We start from the raw sequence: 19062 nt of genomic DNA, 5'->3' as shown, positions 1-19062 counted from the left end.
CTCCACTTTCATTTCTAGAAGATTCTGGACCCCGCTGCCAAAATGGGGGCAAGAGGGGCGGTTCGTGAGAAGGCGGGGGAAGAGGGGGAGGAGCTTCGGCGGCGCGGGGAGAGTAGAGCGCCAAGAGCGGGAGTCTCTCCCACCACCACGGGAAGCTTGCCAGAGGGCGTGGGGGAGCCGTTGCGCTGTGCGGCGCGTGACGGACGGCAAGGCCTGCTTGAGGTGGGGGGAAACAGGTTGGGAGTTCCGGCTGTTCCTCCGCGGAGAGAAGCTTGTAGCGGTGGGAGCGGCGAGCGCGGCGTGGCACTGGAAGGCTGACCATGGACCCGCAGAAGTTGACTGAGCTGCGGACCTTCGTGAAACTCTGCAAGCAGAATTCTGCCATCTTGCACTCCGAGGATCTGACCTTCTTTCGCGACTGGATAGAGAGGTAAGCATGGAGCTGCTCTACCGGGGGAGCCCGAGCGGAAAACAGGTGGGGCTGCTACGGTGCTTATTCCCGCTTCTCTGACTGCTGCCCCTTTGGTTCCCCACCCCCACCCCGTAGTAAAAGTTGTTGGAGCTGGTCCTGAGATGGTGAATCTTTGGGGCTAAATTGTTCTGATCTTCCTTTAAGGGTTAGGGTGAATTTTGTCTCTCGTAGGATCGCCTGTAGAACTTGGGAAACAAGGGCGGCTGGATTACAGAGAGTTACTCCTACTTGTTAAATACTTGTACATTTCAGAGGTTGAAGGATTTCATTGATCTGACGCTGTCAGACGCCTTTAATTCGCCTCTGAAGCAAATCAGAGACGATTTGGGGAATGGAGCACTGAGCTTTTCGTGGCAAGGCCTAGTCGTTATCGTTGGAACCTGGCCTCCGGTTACTCAACTCACACACACACACACCTCCAAAAAATCTAGGAAGGTTTAACATTCACAAGGATCTTCCGTGTCATTTAACGTGCTCTGGTTTTAGAACTGAAATTGTTTGCCTGATAAATACTTTATATGAAGGAAAGGATATTTTTAAAGCTTTCTATATCATATCTATATGCAAAATTATATCCGCCCTAGAGTCAGTTGCTGGAGCTATATATGTGACTATCATGGTTAGTATATCCAATATGCTCACACAACAAACTCTGATATCTTAAATGACAAGTACATTTCTTTGTGTCCCCCCATCCCCTTCTTAAATCCTTTTTCTATGATGAAGACAACTTTATAGTTGCTTCACTTTAGAAGATTTGTTTTTTCTATGTGACAAAAAGTAGTTTTCTCAAATTATGTATTCCATACTAAGCAATAAAACCTTAGCAGTGAAATGCTATACAGTTCTCAACTTATGATCAAAATTGAGCCCATAACCTCTGCACTAAGTAAAGAGGTTGAGTTGTGGTCAATATTATAACCTTTTAAAGCCATGGTCATGAAACAAGTAATGTGGTTAAGGGAGTCTGGTTTCCCCCATTCATTTTGCTGGGAAAGTTGCAAATGGCAATCCCAGATACCTTGGGACTCTGCAACCATGGACATGCTAGTTGCCATGCATCGGAATTTTGATTGCATGATCATGGGAATGCTGAGTGGGTCATAAGCCACTTTTTCAGTGCCATTTTAACCTTGGTCATAAAAAATGGTTGTAAGTCAAAAGCTATTTATAATGCTTTGGGAACGAGCTTCTTCACAGCTATAAAGGATCTCTGCTTAAAAGCCCTTGCTGGTTTACCCATTTTACTTTCTGCAGCCACTTTTTCAAAAAGCCAATTTGTTCTTTGACAGTAACTAAGGAGTTAGAATAGCTCCTCTGTGAGGAAAGACTGTAAAATTCAGTGCTAGCATTTATGGTAATGACAATTTGACAATTTTAATAGAACACTGGATGAATTCATGGAGGATCATGCTATTAGTGGGCATTAATACTGCCGGTTGTTCTATCTTCTGTATTCTAGGCTGCATGGCTTATATACCAATTGCTGGAAGTTAATCATGACTTTCAGAGAATGCCATCACTTTAGATTTATGAATTTTGCAAATACATCCCTTTCACTTCTGTACATCTAAAATGTTGGGTTTACAGCCTGCTGCAGCAGGATTCTTATTTCTTAGTCTCATATGTAGCTTGAGAGCAGTCAGACTCTTCTTTATTCAGTCAATTACTAGGACATTTTCATATTCTAGTAACAAACCTCATAAAGTAGTGTTGGTTCTACAAAAAGAATGGAGCAGCAGGTCTGGACTTTAATGGCTCCATGACATTTCAAAAACATTGATTTCAAAGTGGCATTGAGCCATGCTCTAGATGAGGCTTTCCATTATATTTCTGACTGTAGCTAAAGTGATGAAGCTAGTTCAGCCTTTCCCATCTAGGGTCTTCTAGATTTGTTGGGTTTTAGTGGTGTAATCTCTAACCATCATGACTGGAGCAACATTCGGGAAGGTGCTGAAAGTAGAAAACATCTAGATCAGTGAAGATAGGTGGATCCAACCTGCACCCCTGGACATCTAGTAATACGGCCCTACAAGATAATAAAAATAAAAAGTTTGTTTACATAAATTAACTATATTATATATTTTATATGCGGCCCAAGACAATTCCCCTTCACTCAATGCTAGCCAAAAGGGTGAGCAACCATGATTTAAGATTTTGGGGCAGATTGTGAGATAATTCTGAATTAGTTGATTATCAATTAGCCCTTTGTAGATTCCAGCTTCCAATGATCAGTCTTAAATGTGCCTCATTTAGCATATAAATGAGCATAAACGTGAATATATTTACGAATGTTTAGCTAAAAAAAATGAGCAAATCAAAGATTTATACTACATATTTACAGTTGTAATCATTTCCCTAAAATTGTCTTGAAACAAAAGTTTCAAGACAATTGAAAAGTGTTACATTTGAATTGAACACCATTTTTAAGTTGCAATATTTTTAAAGGGAAAGGAAAATAATGCAATACAGCAAATATTTTCATTTTAGAAAATATTCATAAATGTAAACAGTGATTCTAGGTCATAGGTATCAAATTTGGCATCATGTTGCTGTCATGTGATGTATCGTGATGTTTCTTCCCTTAACAGAGCTGGGGTGGGCATGGCCTGCACATGACGCATCTGGTCTATGGGCCACTACACTACACGACACCCCTGTTCTAGATGATGCAATATGGCATATCATCATGAATTTAATAGGGCACAAGTACAATTTCACTCCATTTTTGTTGGGCATTTTGAGGGCAATCAGGTAGGGAAAGTGAAGGTTTTGGGGATAAATACAGAAACATTAAATGTGTATTTGAGCATCAGCACCCTTTGCTCTAGAAAAGTACTTGGGAGTGATGTGCATTTTATTTTTCTTTAATAGTATTTCCCCCATTATGTACTCTATAGTTCAGAATTAAATGCTTTTAAAGAGAATAACTTTCTGTGCTCACGATAATTATTCCTGTATTATGAAGCTAGGCTTAGAATAGGATCCTCTTAAATATCCCTAAATAGTTTTTTCCATATTTCTTAGATCAGAAGGCTGCAAATGATAGTGTAATTTATTCTCCTTAAAGTGGGAAGATGTCTGTCTTAACAATTTAGTATTGAAATTTAAAGCATTCCTGAAAAATAATTTAGAAAACTAACTAGATCCAATATATTCAAAGCAAAAAACACAACAACTCTGCCCTGCTAATTCTTGAGCTCATAAACAGATCTTTACCACAAGATATTATGGATCCTATATATTGCTTTATTTAACTTAAGCTAACGTGTTATATTCATATTTAATGGTGTTTTTCTTTTTTATTATAAAGCATGGGAGGTACAATACCACCGGCTCCTTGCAAAACTTCAACAGAAACAACTGATGAGGTAAGAAAGAAGCTTTGTTACAATGTACAAAACTTCAAAAATGGGATATTGCCCCTTTTTATTATCTGCAAAGGAAGAGGGTTTTTTCACATGTTTCTACAGGTTTGGTAGGTAACCTCATCTTATTTTCATTCCCCATGTCTTACCTTGAACTCTTGTAATTCAAATTTGCTATTACTCCAAATATGAGATATATAAAGAAATCTTTATATAAGGGTAATGGAAAGTCTAAGTCCAACAAAGTTTATTACAGCCATAAGACTGGAGGTAAAATACAAACAAAACATGTATATGTATATATCTCCATCCATCTGTTGGTCCGTCCGTCCATCTATCATTATAAAAAGATAACATTAAGGAAACTTGAAGAGACAGAAGCAGATCACAATATTTACAGAGAGTTCTTAGCAATTTCCCACATGTAGGATATTTATAATAACTAATACAACATCATCTAGTTCAGGGGTGTCAAAATCAATTTCTTTGAGGGCTGCATCAGGGTTGTATTTAACCTCGGGGGGGGCTCGTGGTGGCCAGCTCGATGTCACCTGTGACAAGGGGGCGCTTGTGGTGGCCCAAGCGCTCTACCAGTGAAAACGGGCTCCCGCGCTCCTTTTTCGGCTGCGATGGCCTCCTGCAACCCTCTGCCAGTGAAAATGGAGCGCGGGAGGGCCACATGCAGCCTTCCCGAGCTCCTTTTCACTGGTAGAGGCACAGCGGGCCAGTCTTTTGCTGTTTCCAGGGCTGTCCTGCAAGCCAGATCTAAGCACCCCATGGAGCGGATCCGGGCCCCTGGCCTTGAGTTTGACACCCCTGTCCTAGATGCATTGACTACATTTCCCTTTTTTTCTCTTAGATGTAACTTTACCCTGCAGAAAACATTATAAAAATTATCCGTTTTTTCTTGCAATCTTATTTTACCTTCAGAATTTGGTTTGGTTCATGAAACTCTTTGCTTCCTGTGATCCTACACCTTATTATATATCTTGATCACCTTTTCCATATTGGAAAAATAGACAAATAATGCTGACCAATAGATTTTATGGTCACACATCACTGTATAAAATAGTACTATGGAAAAATCTTCCAGGTAAATACATTGCTGCTCAAGCAGATTCTTCTATTCCTGACAGAGGGTATTCCACATCAACACTTCCTAGTTTATTTTTTAATTCCCCCCCCCCCTCCACTTCCTGTTAATCATATTTGTGTGCTTATGGAAAGTCATCTTTCCTGCAAAAATCATTGGAAGTAATAGTACCTGACATTTTCTAGATTTATTAATTAATGGAATTATTTCATTCTCAGCCACTGGCAAAAGGAGTGTCGAGCCTGAATTTGACATATGTGTAGCCATTTTATTTACCTCTCTATTATACTCATTTCTTCCTTTTTGCTTTCTCTCTACCATGTAAGGGTTTTTTTTGTGCTCGCCACATTCTTGAGGTGGGGGGAAGGAGTGAATAGATAGTGAGAATTGTTTTGGCTAGGTGACCACCTTTCCCATTGGAACAGAGGCTGCTCCTGCTGAGAACGGAATGTGAAGTTTGAAGACACCGGTCAATGCGTTTGAATGTTTATTGAAGAATGTGACTTTTCAGAGATGTTTCTAACTTAAAATATTATGTGGTGTAATTCCAGTTTATGTCAGATCTGGAATTACAACAGACTTTGCCAATTTGATGTTTATCTAAATAAAAGAAATTTGTTTTTAAAGATGAACTTTATGCATTTCTTTTTTGAATCACTTGGAAACCTAACAAGGAGATTGTGAAAGAGAAGCCTCCATTAACTAATTTAAATATATTATTGGTCAGAGGTACTTTTCAATACTCCCTCATTCTGTGTTTATATACATTTCCAAATCTCCACAGATTTTTAATTAATTGGATTTAGGTTTTTTTTTCATTATACTGTGCCAAGCAGATGTTTTATAACTTTATATCATAGTTTGGATGAGTTCACTTATTGTTATTTTAAAATCTCCCACAAAGAATGTCACTGCATCAATAATTATCAAATTTATTCTCTGATTATTTATATTTAAATAGACACAGCATTCTATGAGAAGAAGAGAATGTTACTAATTAGTGACTTTTTTTTTAGCCAAAAGCAGAAGAAAAGGTTGAAGAACCACCAAAACCTTCTGAGCCTGAAAGTGAAGAAAGTGATTTAGGTTAGTGACCAGTATTGCAATCTCTTTGATGTCATTCATTTTTTTTATTCTGAATTCAACTAAGTTGAATTCTTATTTGAAATATATGTTTGTAATTCCTTTTTTCTTTTTGGTTTGCAGAAATGGATAATGAAGGAGTGATTGAACCTGACAATGATGAACCTCAGGCAATGGGAGATGAAAATGTTGAGGTAATAGTGCTTGGAACTCTGTGTCACACTTAATCAATAAAGCAGTTAGTGTAAACATGCCTGTGCACAACTGTTAGTTCCTTCTTGTTATTGGTTCAGTTAGCAATGAACTTTTTAATGTTTTTTTTAATATGGATGGATGGATGGATGGATGGATGGATGGATGGATGGATGGATAGATAGATAGATAGATAGATAGATAGATAGATAGATAGATAGATAGATAGATAGATTTGCTATTGACAGGAGGAAGAATATGTCTAACCAGAAATAACCAAAAGATATAACCATGATATTTTTTATTTGAAGTAATGCTATCTGGTCAATTTTGGGCAGCAATATCTTTTACCCTATGTTCAGATGACAGGTTTATAACTGTAAAATCATTTGCAGTTGGTTTGCAGCCCAAAAGCAGACACTTGTGCAGTACTCAGCTCTTGATTAAATGTAATATGTGAATGTTCTATCTGATTTTAAATCCAGATAACTGTTTCCTGAAAGTATGACAACTTTGATCTGCATTCTAGTTTCTTTACCTTTGTTTTCTTTAGGTTACAGAAGAAATGATGGACCAGGCCAACGAAAAGAAAATGGAAGCTATAAATGCATTAAGTGAAGGTCAGTTTTATATATGCTATATTAACTTTTATCGTTTTTATTAGATTCATCCATAGAGTTAGTGCTTGGGTTACAACTTCTCATTTGGCAATTGTTCAGTTACAGTGATACTGAATGATACTTAAGACTGATCCTTAAAATTCTGGCTGGTACTTATGACAGTTGCAGCATCTTGCAGCCATGTGATTACAATTTGTGACTTCTACCAGCTTCCCATAAGATATTAGTGATAAAACCACCAAGGAAGGTCACCACTTGAGTCTCTGTTTTTCTAAGTCATTTTTATACATCATGTCCAATCAGTTCCCTTCTTTCCACATTTCTAGGGCCTCCACATTTAAAATGGAGTTCTTTTTCACTAACATTTTATATTTTCAGGTGAACTTGCGAAAGCCATTGATCTGTTCACAGAAGCCATCAAATTGAATCCTCATTTGGCTATCCTGTATGCCAAAAGAGCCAGGTGAGACTTTACATTTGAATATTTCTGCTATAAAAGATAGCTAATATAAAGATAGCATAATCTGGACTGTGTTTATGAATTATTGTATAGACTTTTAAAAGTTTCTTACTGAATAAATGATTTAAAAACTTGTTATACTGACATTCTGAAATAAGAAGAGGATATTTTTACAGTTCTTACGATCATTTTTGGCATTTTTAGCAATATGAAAGCTTTCTGCTAATCTCCCGTTTTTCTCTTGATAGCCATATCCAAGTTTGTGTTTTATCTTGGTTACCACTTTTTCTGTTCTTTAATACTGGTGCATTTGTATACCTTGATTTGAAGACTGGAACTGTAGCTAAGCTATAATAACAAAACTTTACAATACTGCTTGTGCTTTATCTACCCTCTTTTTTATATCCTGGTGAATGAGGGAAGAGCCAGCAAAAATCTTCTCCAAACTATTTTGTTTGTCAGGACTTAAGGAACATTTTGCTATCTTTGCTTCTTGCCTATTTCCTCTATAACTCTTTACAATAACTGCTTATGATTTCTAATCACAGTGGCTATATATTATCTCCAGTTTGGGAGCCTGTATACCTCCAAGTAATGGTTATTGTTATATGGAGATACAATAGCATTCAGGGCTTACTAAAAATGGGAATGAAGCACATATGGCTTATCTTTGTGGCAGCTTAAGTTAAAACTGAACATAATGATTAATGCCATTAAAAACACCTACTGTTAGTGATCCTGGAATCAGAAAATTTTAATGAACATTAAACAAGAATTATATAGATAATTCCTCTGGCTCTTCCTTTCCGAGCTTGTCCTAAGCAGGATGGCTCCTGCAAAGAAAGGTGGTGAAAAGAAGAAAGGCTAATCAGCCATCAATGAGGTGGTTACTCGTGAATATACTATAAATATTCACAAAAGGATCCATAGCGTGGACTTCAAGCAACGGGTTCCTCGTGCTCTTAAGGAGATTGGAAATGGGTACTCCTGATGTACGCATTGATATCCATTTGAACAAGGCTGTCTGGACAAAAGGAATAAGGAATGTTCTTTATCGTATCTGAGTACACTTATCCCGAAAGCGCAATGAAGATGAAGATTCACCCAATAAATTGTATACGCTGGTTACATATGTGCTCTGACCCCCCTCCGTACAGTGAGTCACACCGACACAAGATTACTGTTAGCCACGCTTTATTCACAGTAATTACTCACAGACAAGACTTTGGCAGCAACCCAGACACCCACAGATAAAGACATACACACAAGAGCTTCTCCAGCTTTAGTAAAACGGTTGTGTCCTGCAAAAGGTCTCCTCCCAAAGTCTCTTCTTATATACTCTCTTGGGAGGAGCCTAATCACAACCACCTGGGCCTGATTATCTTCTAAGTCTCCGTAATTGCTGCCGGCGCTTATCCGCCCTTCTTTGCCTAGCGTCCGGGACCAACTCCCTTTGCTCCTCCTCACTACTCCAGGGCCTGATGTCTTCACCGCTGCTCCAGGGCCTGACGTCAGGGACAAACTCTCTTTGGCTTTCACTGCTGCTCCATGCCTCAGGTGCTTCCTGGTGGCCAACCAGCCTCTCTGGTCCCTGCTCAGAGTCTGAACCCTGCCCAGGGTCTTCCACATCATCCAGAGCTGACTCATAGGATCCCTCGCTATCGGAGTCTGTCGGCAGCTCCAACGGCTCCTGCTGGGCCACAACACATATGTACCAGTCACTACCTTCAAGGATCTAAAGACAGTTAATGTAGATGAAAACTAAGCTTTTATTATAATAAAAATACTAAATTGGTATTAAAAAATAAATAAACAAGAATTATATAATGGTACTCTATAAGAACATTTGATAATTCAGATATATTTAAATAGAGTAAATGCAAAATGTATTGAAAGTGCTTATAATTTTGTGGCAAATGATAAGTGTATTGAGCTGAATAGTATTTTAACTCAATTGCTAAAAGTATTAGGCTGCAAAGCATATGGTATTCTATTTATTTTAAGTTAAGAATGTATACTTTTCATGTTGACAGTGTTTTTGTGAAAATGCAGAAGCCAAATGCTGCCATTAGGGATTGTGATAGAGCCATTCAAATAAATCCCGATTCAGCACAGACCTACAAATGGCGAGGAAAAGCTCACAGGTAATAAAAGTGAACCACCCTCCTATCTTCTTTATATCTTAATCGTCTTACTGAAGAAACTAAAAACTTTCTAGGTTAAACAGAAAGCTTTTAAGATGTGCTGCTTTTACTACATGTTATACAGTAACTTTTAATTTTATTCAATTTCTAAAAATGCAGAACTTGAAACTAAAGGACATTTAGACATTATTAAAAGCTTTCTTATTTATACCCATGACTTAACATTTTTTTTAACATTGTGTCAAATGATGCTGACTGTAATTAATAATTTTATTACCAGGCTGCTGGGTCATTGGGAAGAGGCTGCACACGATCTAGCTTTAGCCTGTAAACTGGATTATGATGAAGAAGCTAGCGCCATGCTTAAGGAAGTACAGCCACGTGTAAGTAATGAATGAAAATGTGGACGATGGCTTGCTTAGCTCATGATTTCACTTCTATTATATTTTATGGAACTTATGCTAAAACACTATCCTGATTTTATGTGATTTTTTTAAAACTCCAGTTTTGTAAGGATATTGTGATTCTGTAATTCTAATAATTGTTGCCATAAAGTACTGTAATTCATAGTCTGCAAGCTTGCCACTAACTTATTATAAGGCTTTTAAAAAAAACTTAACACTTGAAGTTTAAATCATTTTCTCCCTATTACAAGGGAACAAGATTAGATAATTAAAGTATGAATTGGTTCTGAAAACTGCACATTGTGTGCAATAAAATGTTGCTTGAATGTTTTGCTGATCTGCCACAAGGGAGTACTATGAATAACATAATTCAAAAAATTACTGTCTTCTCTTTAGTTACATAATAAACTGGATGATTACATACTAGCTTTAACAACAGTTGTGTTGTTACTTCTGGTCTAACATTAAAAGCTGTAGCATTTGACTAGTACTGATCTCTATTTTAATATTATACAAAAGAAATGTTGGATAATTTCTATATATAATAAGAATGCATATAGTTGAATTATTTCTGTAACATTGAATTGATTTCATTTGTTTTTGTGTATATTACAATGCTTTCTTCTGTGTCAGTTCATCTCAGGGTATGTGGACCCTGAACCATTTATGTTTCTGCCTATATCATTGAAAATGATTACAGAATGGAATATAACTTTTTCTCTAGCTTTATCTTACTTGGTTCTTATAAGCCAAAGAGGGGAAAAAAACTTATGGAAGTGAGAAATCCCAGTGCAGCATTACTGACTTCATAGTTTTTGCTTTCTTGCTTTTCCTATTAAGAAAAGAACAGTACCAAGGAAATTTTCTGTTCTTGCTAATCTGTTGTCAGGATTGCTTGAGATACACTATATTGCCAAAAGTATTCGCTCGCATGCCTTTACTCGCATATGGACTTACTGTAAGTGACATCCCATTCCTAATCCATAGGGTTCAATATGACGTCGGTCCACCCGTTACAGCTATAACAGCTTCAACTCTTCTGGGAAGGCTGTCCACAAGGTTTAGGAGTGTGTTTTATGGGAATTTTTGATCATTCTTCCAGAAGTGCATTTGTGAGGTCACACACTGATATTGGACAAGAAGGTCTGGCTCTCAGTCTCCGCTCTAATTCATCCCAAAGATGTTCTATCGGGTTGAGGTCAGGACTCTGTGCAGGCCAGTCAAGTTCATCCACACCAGACTCTGTCATCCATGTCTTTATAAACCTTGCTTTGTGCACTGGTGCACAGTCATGCTGAAAGAGGAAAGGGCCAGCTCCAAACTGTTCCCACAAAGTTGGGAGCATGGAATTGTCCAAAATGTCTTGGTATGCTGAAGTATTCAGAGTTCCTTTCACTGGAACTAAGGGGCCAAGCCCAGCTCCTGAAAAACAACCCCACACCATAATCCCCCCTTCACCAAACTTTACACTTGGCACAATGCAGTCAGACAATTACCGTTCTCCTGGCAACTGCCAAACCCAGACTCGTCCATCAAATTGCCAGATGGAGAAACGCGATTCGTCACTCCAGAGAACACGTCTCCACTGCTCTAGAGTCCAGTGGCGGCATGCTTTACACCACTGCATCCGACGCTTTGCATTGCACTTGGTGATGTATGGCTTGGATGCAGCTGCTCAGCCATGGAAACCCATTCCATGAAGCTCTCTGCGCACTGTTCTTGAGCTAATCTGAAGGCCACATAATGTTTGGAGGTCTGTAGTGATTGACACTGCAGAAAGTTGGTGACCTCTTCGCACTATGTGCCTCAGCATCCGCTGACCCTGCTCCGTTAGTTTACTTGGCCTACCACTTCGTGGCTGAGTTGCTGTTGTTCCCAAACACTTCCACGTTCTTATAATACAGCTGACAGTTGACTGTGGAATATTTAGGAGCGAGGAAATTTCAAGACTGGATTTGCTGCACAGGTGGCATCCTATCACAGTTCCACGCTGGAATTCACTGAGCTCCTGAGAGCGACCCATTCTTTCACAAATGTTTGTAAAAACAGTCTGCATGCCCAGGTACTTGATTTTATACACCTGTGGCCATGGAAGTGATTGGAACACCTGATTCTGATTATTTGGATGGCTGAGTGAATACTTTTGGCAATATAGTGTATATCTCCTTTCCCTTATATCTCTGAACCTAAATTATCAATTTCCGAGAAACAAGTAAAACTAGGCTGGGCAAAATCTACAAAATGAAATATTATGAAAAATATATATATACTGACAATTTCTTCAGAAAGATGTACCATTTTTGCTAAGTATTTTTTGCACTAGAAACTGATAATTGAAAGCATAATTCCAGTGATTTACTTTGAGGCATCTACTCTATAATGTTTCAGTGTGATTTTTACAGGATTAATACAAATGTGACATCTGTATTTTAAGGTCTGGCTGGAACTTTAGAAGCAATTTTCTGAATACTTTTATGTAGCAATTATAGCATAATTCCTTGAGGGAGAAGGATGTTCATATTGGTCTGCATAATTATAATCTTAAGGCTGTAATTCTTGTCCTGTTGTGAATTGTCAGCAGATACTCAAATAAGGTGGATATTGGATTATGCACTGCTTTATGTTTTGAAAGCACAAAATTGAAATTATTCAAATAAGAATGATTGCCTTATATATGGCTATTCGCTTCAAATGATACACTGGTTAAACTAGTTCAGTTTAAGTTTATAAACTTGTAATATTTTATATCAGTTTTATATATTTAATACCATACATTTCTTGAATTAAATAAAAAGTTTCTCTTCACTGAATTTTTGTTTTAACTGTCATAGATCTCAAGGCATTGGTGGTTCTAATGCTTTGCTACTTGTCTATATGTTGTGTATGAAAGAAAGTTAATAGAATCCCAGAGGTTTTTGCTTTTGAAGCGTTTTACTGTGTTCGTTCTGCAAATAACTTGCAGATGGTTTCTCATTAATTCTTTTTATTTAATTTTTAAGGAGAGTTCAGCTCTATTTTTCTACTGAAATTAATTTTCATCTAAAAGACTGTAGTGTATTGCCAAACTTATACAATTCTGTGGGATATTTTGGAGCTGTAACATTGTTGAAGGGAAGAATTAGTGTTGATTATAGCCTTACAATTCTTGAGAGAATTGACATACAAGCTAAAAATAGTTGTTGTAGAATACTAGAATTATATCGTATAAATGATACTATACATGCGACAAATAATTTTATTCATCTTGTACCTTAGGCTCAGAAGATTGCAGAACACAGAAGAAAATATGAACGAAAGCGTGAAGAAAAAGAAATTAGAGAAAGAATGGAAAGAGTAAAAAAAGCCCGAGAGGAACATGAGAGAGCACAAAGGGTAAGAGCTTGAAAAACATAGTTTAGCCCTTAGAGGGAAAGACTAGAGATGTCAAACAAGAATTCATATCCTGCTACATCATCTATCTAGGAACTTGGTAATTTATACAGTCTTCCAAGAGACCCTCACCTGGCATATTCTTAATCCTGATGTATGAGAGGGCTGTGCTGTTTTTTCTGATAATTAATAGGTGAAATTCAGGGGAGGAAAATGAAAAAGGTTCTATAATATATTCTTCTGGTCTTATGGTATACAGCTACGTGATTAGGGATGTCAGCTCACTCTCCATCCTTTTGGGAAATAGATTTAAACAAGAGCAAACTTTATTTTTTTAAAATAGAAAAATAGTTTTTATTTAAAAATATTTGGTATTCCAGACAGACTACAGGATGGTGCTATTCTTCTATAATTAGCAACCTCAGAAAACAGTGTTTTTAGATTATATCTAGAGAGAAAAAAATAATTCTTGGATACAGCCTGAGGTTGGAATAAATAAGTCTGAGCAAAGTCTCCTGCTTTATAAATACAAGAAACAATAACATTACCTAGTGTCTTACAGACTAATAAAAATCAAAAATTCTAATGCAGTTTCATGGCTAGATAGTTTGTATTTAAAGAATATGTAGGGAAACAGATAACTGAAGCAATAATGCTGTTTGCTTGCATATACTGTACTTTTCCAAATCCTTGTAGATTCCTCCAGAAATTCAGGAGACCCGTGCAGTGCATGTTCTCATTTCTTAACTGTGATACCCAGTTGTTTTTGTTCCATAATGACCTCCTGTTTTCTTCGTGACAACAAATGAAGTTTTTCTTTGCCCCTAGAGTGGTATGGATTAATGATATCTGCAACCTTCTGAAAAATGCATACAGATAGTCCTCAGCTTACGGCTGTAATTGAGCCTGGAATTGCAGTCATAAGTCATTGTGGTTATATCACGTGACTAGACCTGATTTGTCAACATTTTTTGCAGTGGTCATTAAGCAAATGCTACATTTGTTACATTTTCCCAATGTGTATATTTTGCTGGAAGCCAGAAGTAACACCAAACACCAGCAAAAGACATTGCAAATCACTGTTCTTTGACTGCAGGATATTGCAAATAGCCATAAAGGTGAGCCAATTGCTAAGCACACAAAATGTAATCATCTGATTGTGAAGGATGCATCTATTGTAACTTTAAAAATGAATTGTAAGTAGCTCTCGGGATGTTCATCATAACTTTGAACAATTGTTAAGCAATCTGTCATAAGTTGAATACTATCTGTATTTAGGTCTGAGCTGGCAAATTGGGCCAGCTACAGGAATAACATATTAGGAAAACTTCATATTTTAAAAGTCTCTGTTTCCCCAAACATAATAATGGCTTCTTACCCAACAGTAGTCAGATTTCCACTTCGCACAATGTTACAAGGTTGTTTGTTTAGTTGTAAATTAACCTAATGAGGAAACTTGACCACATTTTACCCTTTCTGAGGCTGTTCATTAAATGACCGGTTGTAAGTCAAAGACTACCTGTAAAACAGTTTACCATTTAACATATGCTGGTTTGTTTGAATATGGACAAATGGAAAACAGATTTATTTCCAGTGAACTCCAGAACCACTCCTGAATGGCTAGTTTGACATAAGTTTGAAGGAAAAATAGGAGGTTCCATCTTTGAAATGGTGGATTTTGTATATTCTTATTGGAGACCAAGTAAATAGTTTTATTTTTGCAGGAGGAAGAGGCTCGCCGGCAGACAGGAGGACCTCAGTTTGGTGGTTTCCCGGGTGTGTATTCATCTCAAAGCATTTATAGAAGAAACTTGAGCTTCATATGAATTGGGATCATAATAGTTTGCTTTACTTGTGGAGAAAAAAAGAAAATCTACCGTGTTTCCCCAAAAATACGACAGGGTCTTTTTTTCTTTTTACTTACAAAATATGGCCTTGGGCTTATTGTAGGGGAGGTCTTATTGTTTTGGGGTTGTCGGGCGGCTGCTCCCTTGCGAACTGGCTCCTGAAGATCCGGGCACAGCCTCGGGGGGCAAAGCAGCCATGAGGTGACCAAGCTCATGAGCGACCGCCCGGCAAACCCCCTCTCCAGCCAAGTAGAACACCATTCACTGACCTAGGGGGTATCCCTAAGGCGGCAAGCCACGTGGTGCTCCCCAGCTCTCGCGGCTTGGCACATTAGGGATACCCCCTAGGTCAGTGCATGGAGCTCTGCCGGGCTGGAAAAGGGGGGTTGCACGAGTGCCTGTTCCACCCCCAGCAGGCATGCCTCCTAGCCTCAACATTTCCGGGCCCAGCTCTCCCTGTAGCAGCTGCTGTGGCACTCCAAACATAACATCATCTCCGGTTCCAAACTTGGCTGCCGAGTCTTCCAGCAGCGGCCGCTCTAGGAGTGTGCTCTATGGTGGTGGGCTGGCTGCTGGAAGACACTCTGTCTGGAAGACTCTCTTACAGAGTCTTCCAGCAGCCAGCCAACAACCATAGAGCGCACTTCTAGAGCAGCCACTGCTGGAAGACTCGGCAGCCGAGCTTGGGAGTGTGGAACCGGAGAAGATATTATGTTTAGAGCGCCGCCGCGGCAGCTGCTCCAGGGAGAGCTGGGCAACTCCCCCCTCTGGCCATGCAGAATGCCACTCCCCAACCTAGCAGTATCCCAAAGGCGGCAAGCAATGTGAGCGCCTTTCTCCCCCCCCCCCCCCGGCTCCTGTAGCTTGGCGCCTTCAGGATTACCGCTATGTCAGTGAGCGGTGCTCTGCCAGGCTGGAGGCAGGGGGGTTGTCCAGGGGGTTTATTTTTGAGGGTGGGCTTATATTTTTGCCCACGTGAAAAATGTGGCATGGCTTTAGTTTCAGGACAGGTGGTATTTTCAGGGAAACACGGTATGTTTTGTACTTGAATTCATCAAACAAATACAGAAGTGCTGTATTTCTGATATTTGAATATAAAATATTCTAATACTACTAGCAATTATCCAAGGCTGTGATATTAAACAATGCAACATGAATTTTAGCATACAAAACACAGGAAAATAGACATTACTTTATTTCAGTCATTGACCAATAAAAATATAATCAATAAAATGAATAACACAGTACTATTTACTAACAAGAACTATTAGCAATCATAATGTAGCAAAATTTTGCTGCTTTTAGAGAAATATACAATTTATTTTAAATTATTTAACAGCTATTCAAGTGCTCTGGAAATTTAAATAAAACAGGTATAATTAATTCATGGATTATATGATAAAGATGTAACTAAGATATAGTCCCCTGTAATTTTCTATAATGATATTCCTTACATTTTCAGGTGGTTTTCCTGGAGGCATGCCTGGAATGGGAGGTATGCCTGGAATGGGAGGCATGCCTGGAATGGGAAGCATGCCTGGTCTCAATGAAATTCTTAGTGACCCTGAAGTTCTTGCAGCCATGCAGGTGAGGAACAATGGAGAAAGGAATGATGCTGCAACATAAGAATTCTGATTGTTTTTTAAGAACTCCTGCCCCAATCACTCTAGATTCTTGCATTACTGTAGTTTCTTGTACTGATTTTTGCTTTGCAGGTCATACTTTATGAAATGATTTAGATATAATCTAACAAAGTGCTTAGTACCTATTAATTTTACTGTACTTTTTCTACTTTATACTATACTTTATAATAGATTGAAACATAAACTGTACATAAAAACTCACATCATACTATCCTAGTGATACATTTCAATCCTTCCTTATTTTTACAGGATCCAGAAGTAATGGCAGCTTTCCAAGATGTTGCCCAGAATCCAGCAAATATGTCAAAATATCAGAATAACCCTAAAGTCATGAATCTCATTGGAAAACTTTCATCCAAATTTGGAAGTCAACCATAAAATTTCTTTTCATTGCAAGACATGGCAGAAGTATTGATCGCATATTATATATCGCAATAACACAAGCCATTGTACTGCTAATTCTCAAATGAGAACTAGGGTGCTCTGGATAGAATCCATTTTCCTCTTTGTTTCAAAAATGAATATTAGTTCACAACTGTATGGAAGGTTCACATAAAACCACCCCACCTTTCTACCATGCCCTTAATTTTCTTACTGAAAACAGTTTGTTTTTAAATTGTATAATTGTTATTTCTTAGTAGATCCAAAAATATAGAGTGGTTGGGGATGAAATTTGGAGTGGAGGAATGATGGTTCTGTTTGTGATTGATTGGGATAATTGGACTGTTTAATTTCTAACACAAATGAGGCTCACTGTTTTTATTTTAATTGGAAGAATTCATTTTCAATTCTTAAAATTCACAAGAATTATTTAAACTGTTGAAATATACTCTTCTTGGATCATATCCTTGCACTGGAAAGAAGCATCCTAAATGTTGCATGCTTTGGCTTTAACTATATTGATACAAATGATACTGAGGCTGGAAACTTCAATCAGTGTTGAGCAGATTAACACGCTACTCATCTATGTCACAGTGAGCAAATGTTTTATCAACACCAGTAAGCTGATTACTTGAATGATTGGGAGCCCTTTAGTTATTTGTACTGATTTTGCTATTGAATATGACTAATTTCTTAGTTTGAGGGAGGGAAGCAAAGTGTTTCCCATTACCATGTAATATTCATTATATAATTCAGAATATAGGTTAAATATAACTGATGAATGGTAATGACCTAGACAGTATATTAGAAAGGTATATACACCATCTATCTCTAATGTCATGTCATATGAATACATATGGGGCTAAAGGAAAAATAAAAACTACTCATTGAAATCCTTGCTATGAAATATTTACTGGTGGTTAACACAAATCTTGTTTTGGTCTCTGCCTTTTTAATTATCTGCTCAGTGTTGGAGGGCCTGTTATAATTAGGTTTTGGGTTTTTTTAGGGCTTTTGAATGTTTCCAGTTCTGTGCTCTTGTAATTTTGTCTGAATCCACAAGTGATGTATGTTTTCTGTTTTTAATTAAACCTCAACTGGTTCAGAAATTCAATATATTCTTAAAATAAAATCCATATAGTAATTATCTTGTCAAATTAAAGGAAATATGACTTCAGTTTTGCTTAAGAAATATGAGAGTACTTCTAGTTGCCTTTAAAATAATAAAGACTGGTTTTGAAGAATCTTGGTTTATCTGTCAACATTTAATTAATGAGAGGTAATATTCACAATCTCCTCTGTATTCTATGGATCAGGAGAAATCTTCCTTTTGATTAAGGAAAATGTAATTGGATTGTTGAATGAATATTGGTAGTCTTTGACATATTACTTACAATTAGGATCAGAAATTTGGTCATAAATGGTTACAATCATGTCAAGGCACCACATTACCGAGTCTGATTTTTAGACTTTTCCATAGTGGTCATTAAATGAATTAAGTCCAAATCCACTCTCCTGAATGGGTTTTTTTTGCACAAAACTGGCAAAAAACATTACAAATCATGGTCCTGTGACCATGGGATACTAACTAGTTGTAATGTGGTTAAGGAGGAACAGTGTACCATTTTATGAAGGCCACAAGTGCTTGACAAGCCATAAAGCACCTTTTATAATGCTATCATAACTGAATGGTTATTAAATGGCTGGTTGTAATTTGATGATTACTTGCATATTGCAGCTACAGGCAAGATACATTATTTTCTAAATATTTTTAGAATATTTCAGTTCTCTGTTTTCAAGGTGAGTTGGTGATTCATAATAATTAGAGTAATAGCAACAGTATTGATAAATGCTCAGATGTAATTTGGAGCTTGATTACAAGATAAGAGTCTAATTCTTTACCCTTTTTTCTAGTTAAATGAAAATAAAGTTATTTTTAATATATTAAGTGCAAAAGTTTTTTTAACTTGCAAAATATATGAATAT

At 37.6% G+C, this 19062-nt stretch overlaps 1 protein-coding gene across 1 annotated transcript; it reads left to right on the top strand.

The window, feature by feature from the left end:
• Positions 1-54: 54 nt before the first annotated feature.
• ST13 (ST13 Hsp70 interacting protein) lies at positions 55-18320 on the top strand. Its single transcript, XM_032220512.1, has 12 exons — positions 55-430; positions 3786-3843; positions 5950-6019; positions 6140-6210; positions 6762-6828; positions 7207-7291; positions 9322-9432; positions 9713-9815; positions 13092-13208; positions 14930-14981; positions 16515-16639; positions 16945-18320. The coding sequence occupies exons 1-12, from the start codon at positions 321-323 to the stop codon at positions 17071-17073; spliced, it is 1098 nt and encodes a 365-aa protein (XP_032076403.1). The 5' UTR covers positions 55-320; the 3' UTR covers positions 17074-18320.
• The last annotated feature ends 742 nt before the right edge of the window (positions 18321-19062 follow it).

This window comes from Thamnophis elegans, chromosome 7 (genome assembly GCF_009769535.1).
Source record: "Thamnophis elegans isolate rThaEle1 chromosome 7, rThaEle1.pri, whole genome shotgun sequence".
NCBI lineage: Eukaryota > Metazoa > Chordata > Lepidosauria > Squamata > Colubridae > Thamnophis > Thamnophis elegans.
Note: the sequence above shows the minus strand (reverse complement) of the source record. Positions and strands in the feature narration are given on the sequence as shown.

What these genes read in the sequence shown, in the direction of transcription:
- ST13 (XM_032220512.1), top strand. Translation starts at nt 321, where the DNA reads ATGGACCCGCAGAAGTTGACTGAGCTGCGGACCTTCGTGAAACTCTGC. An exon ending in CTGTATGCCAAAAGAGCCAG is followed by an intron (nt 7,292 to 9,321) that starts GTGAGACTTTAC and finishes TCATGTTGACAG; the next exon opens with TGTTTTTGTGAAAATGCAGA. An exon ending in TTAAGGAAGTACAGCCACGT is followed by an intron (nt 9,816 to 13,091) that starts GTAAGTAATGAA and finishes CTTGTACCTTAG; the next exon opens with GCTCAGAAGATTGCAGAACA.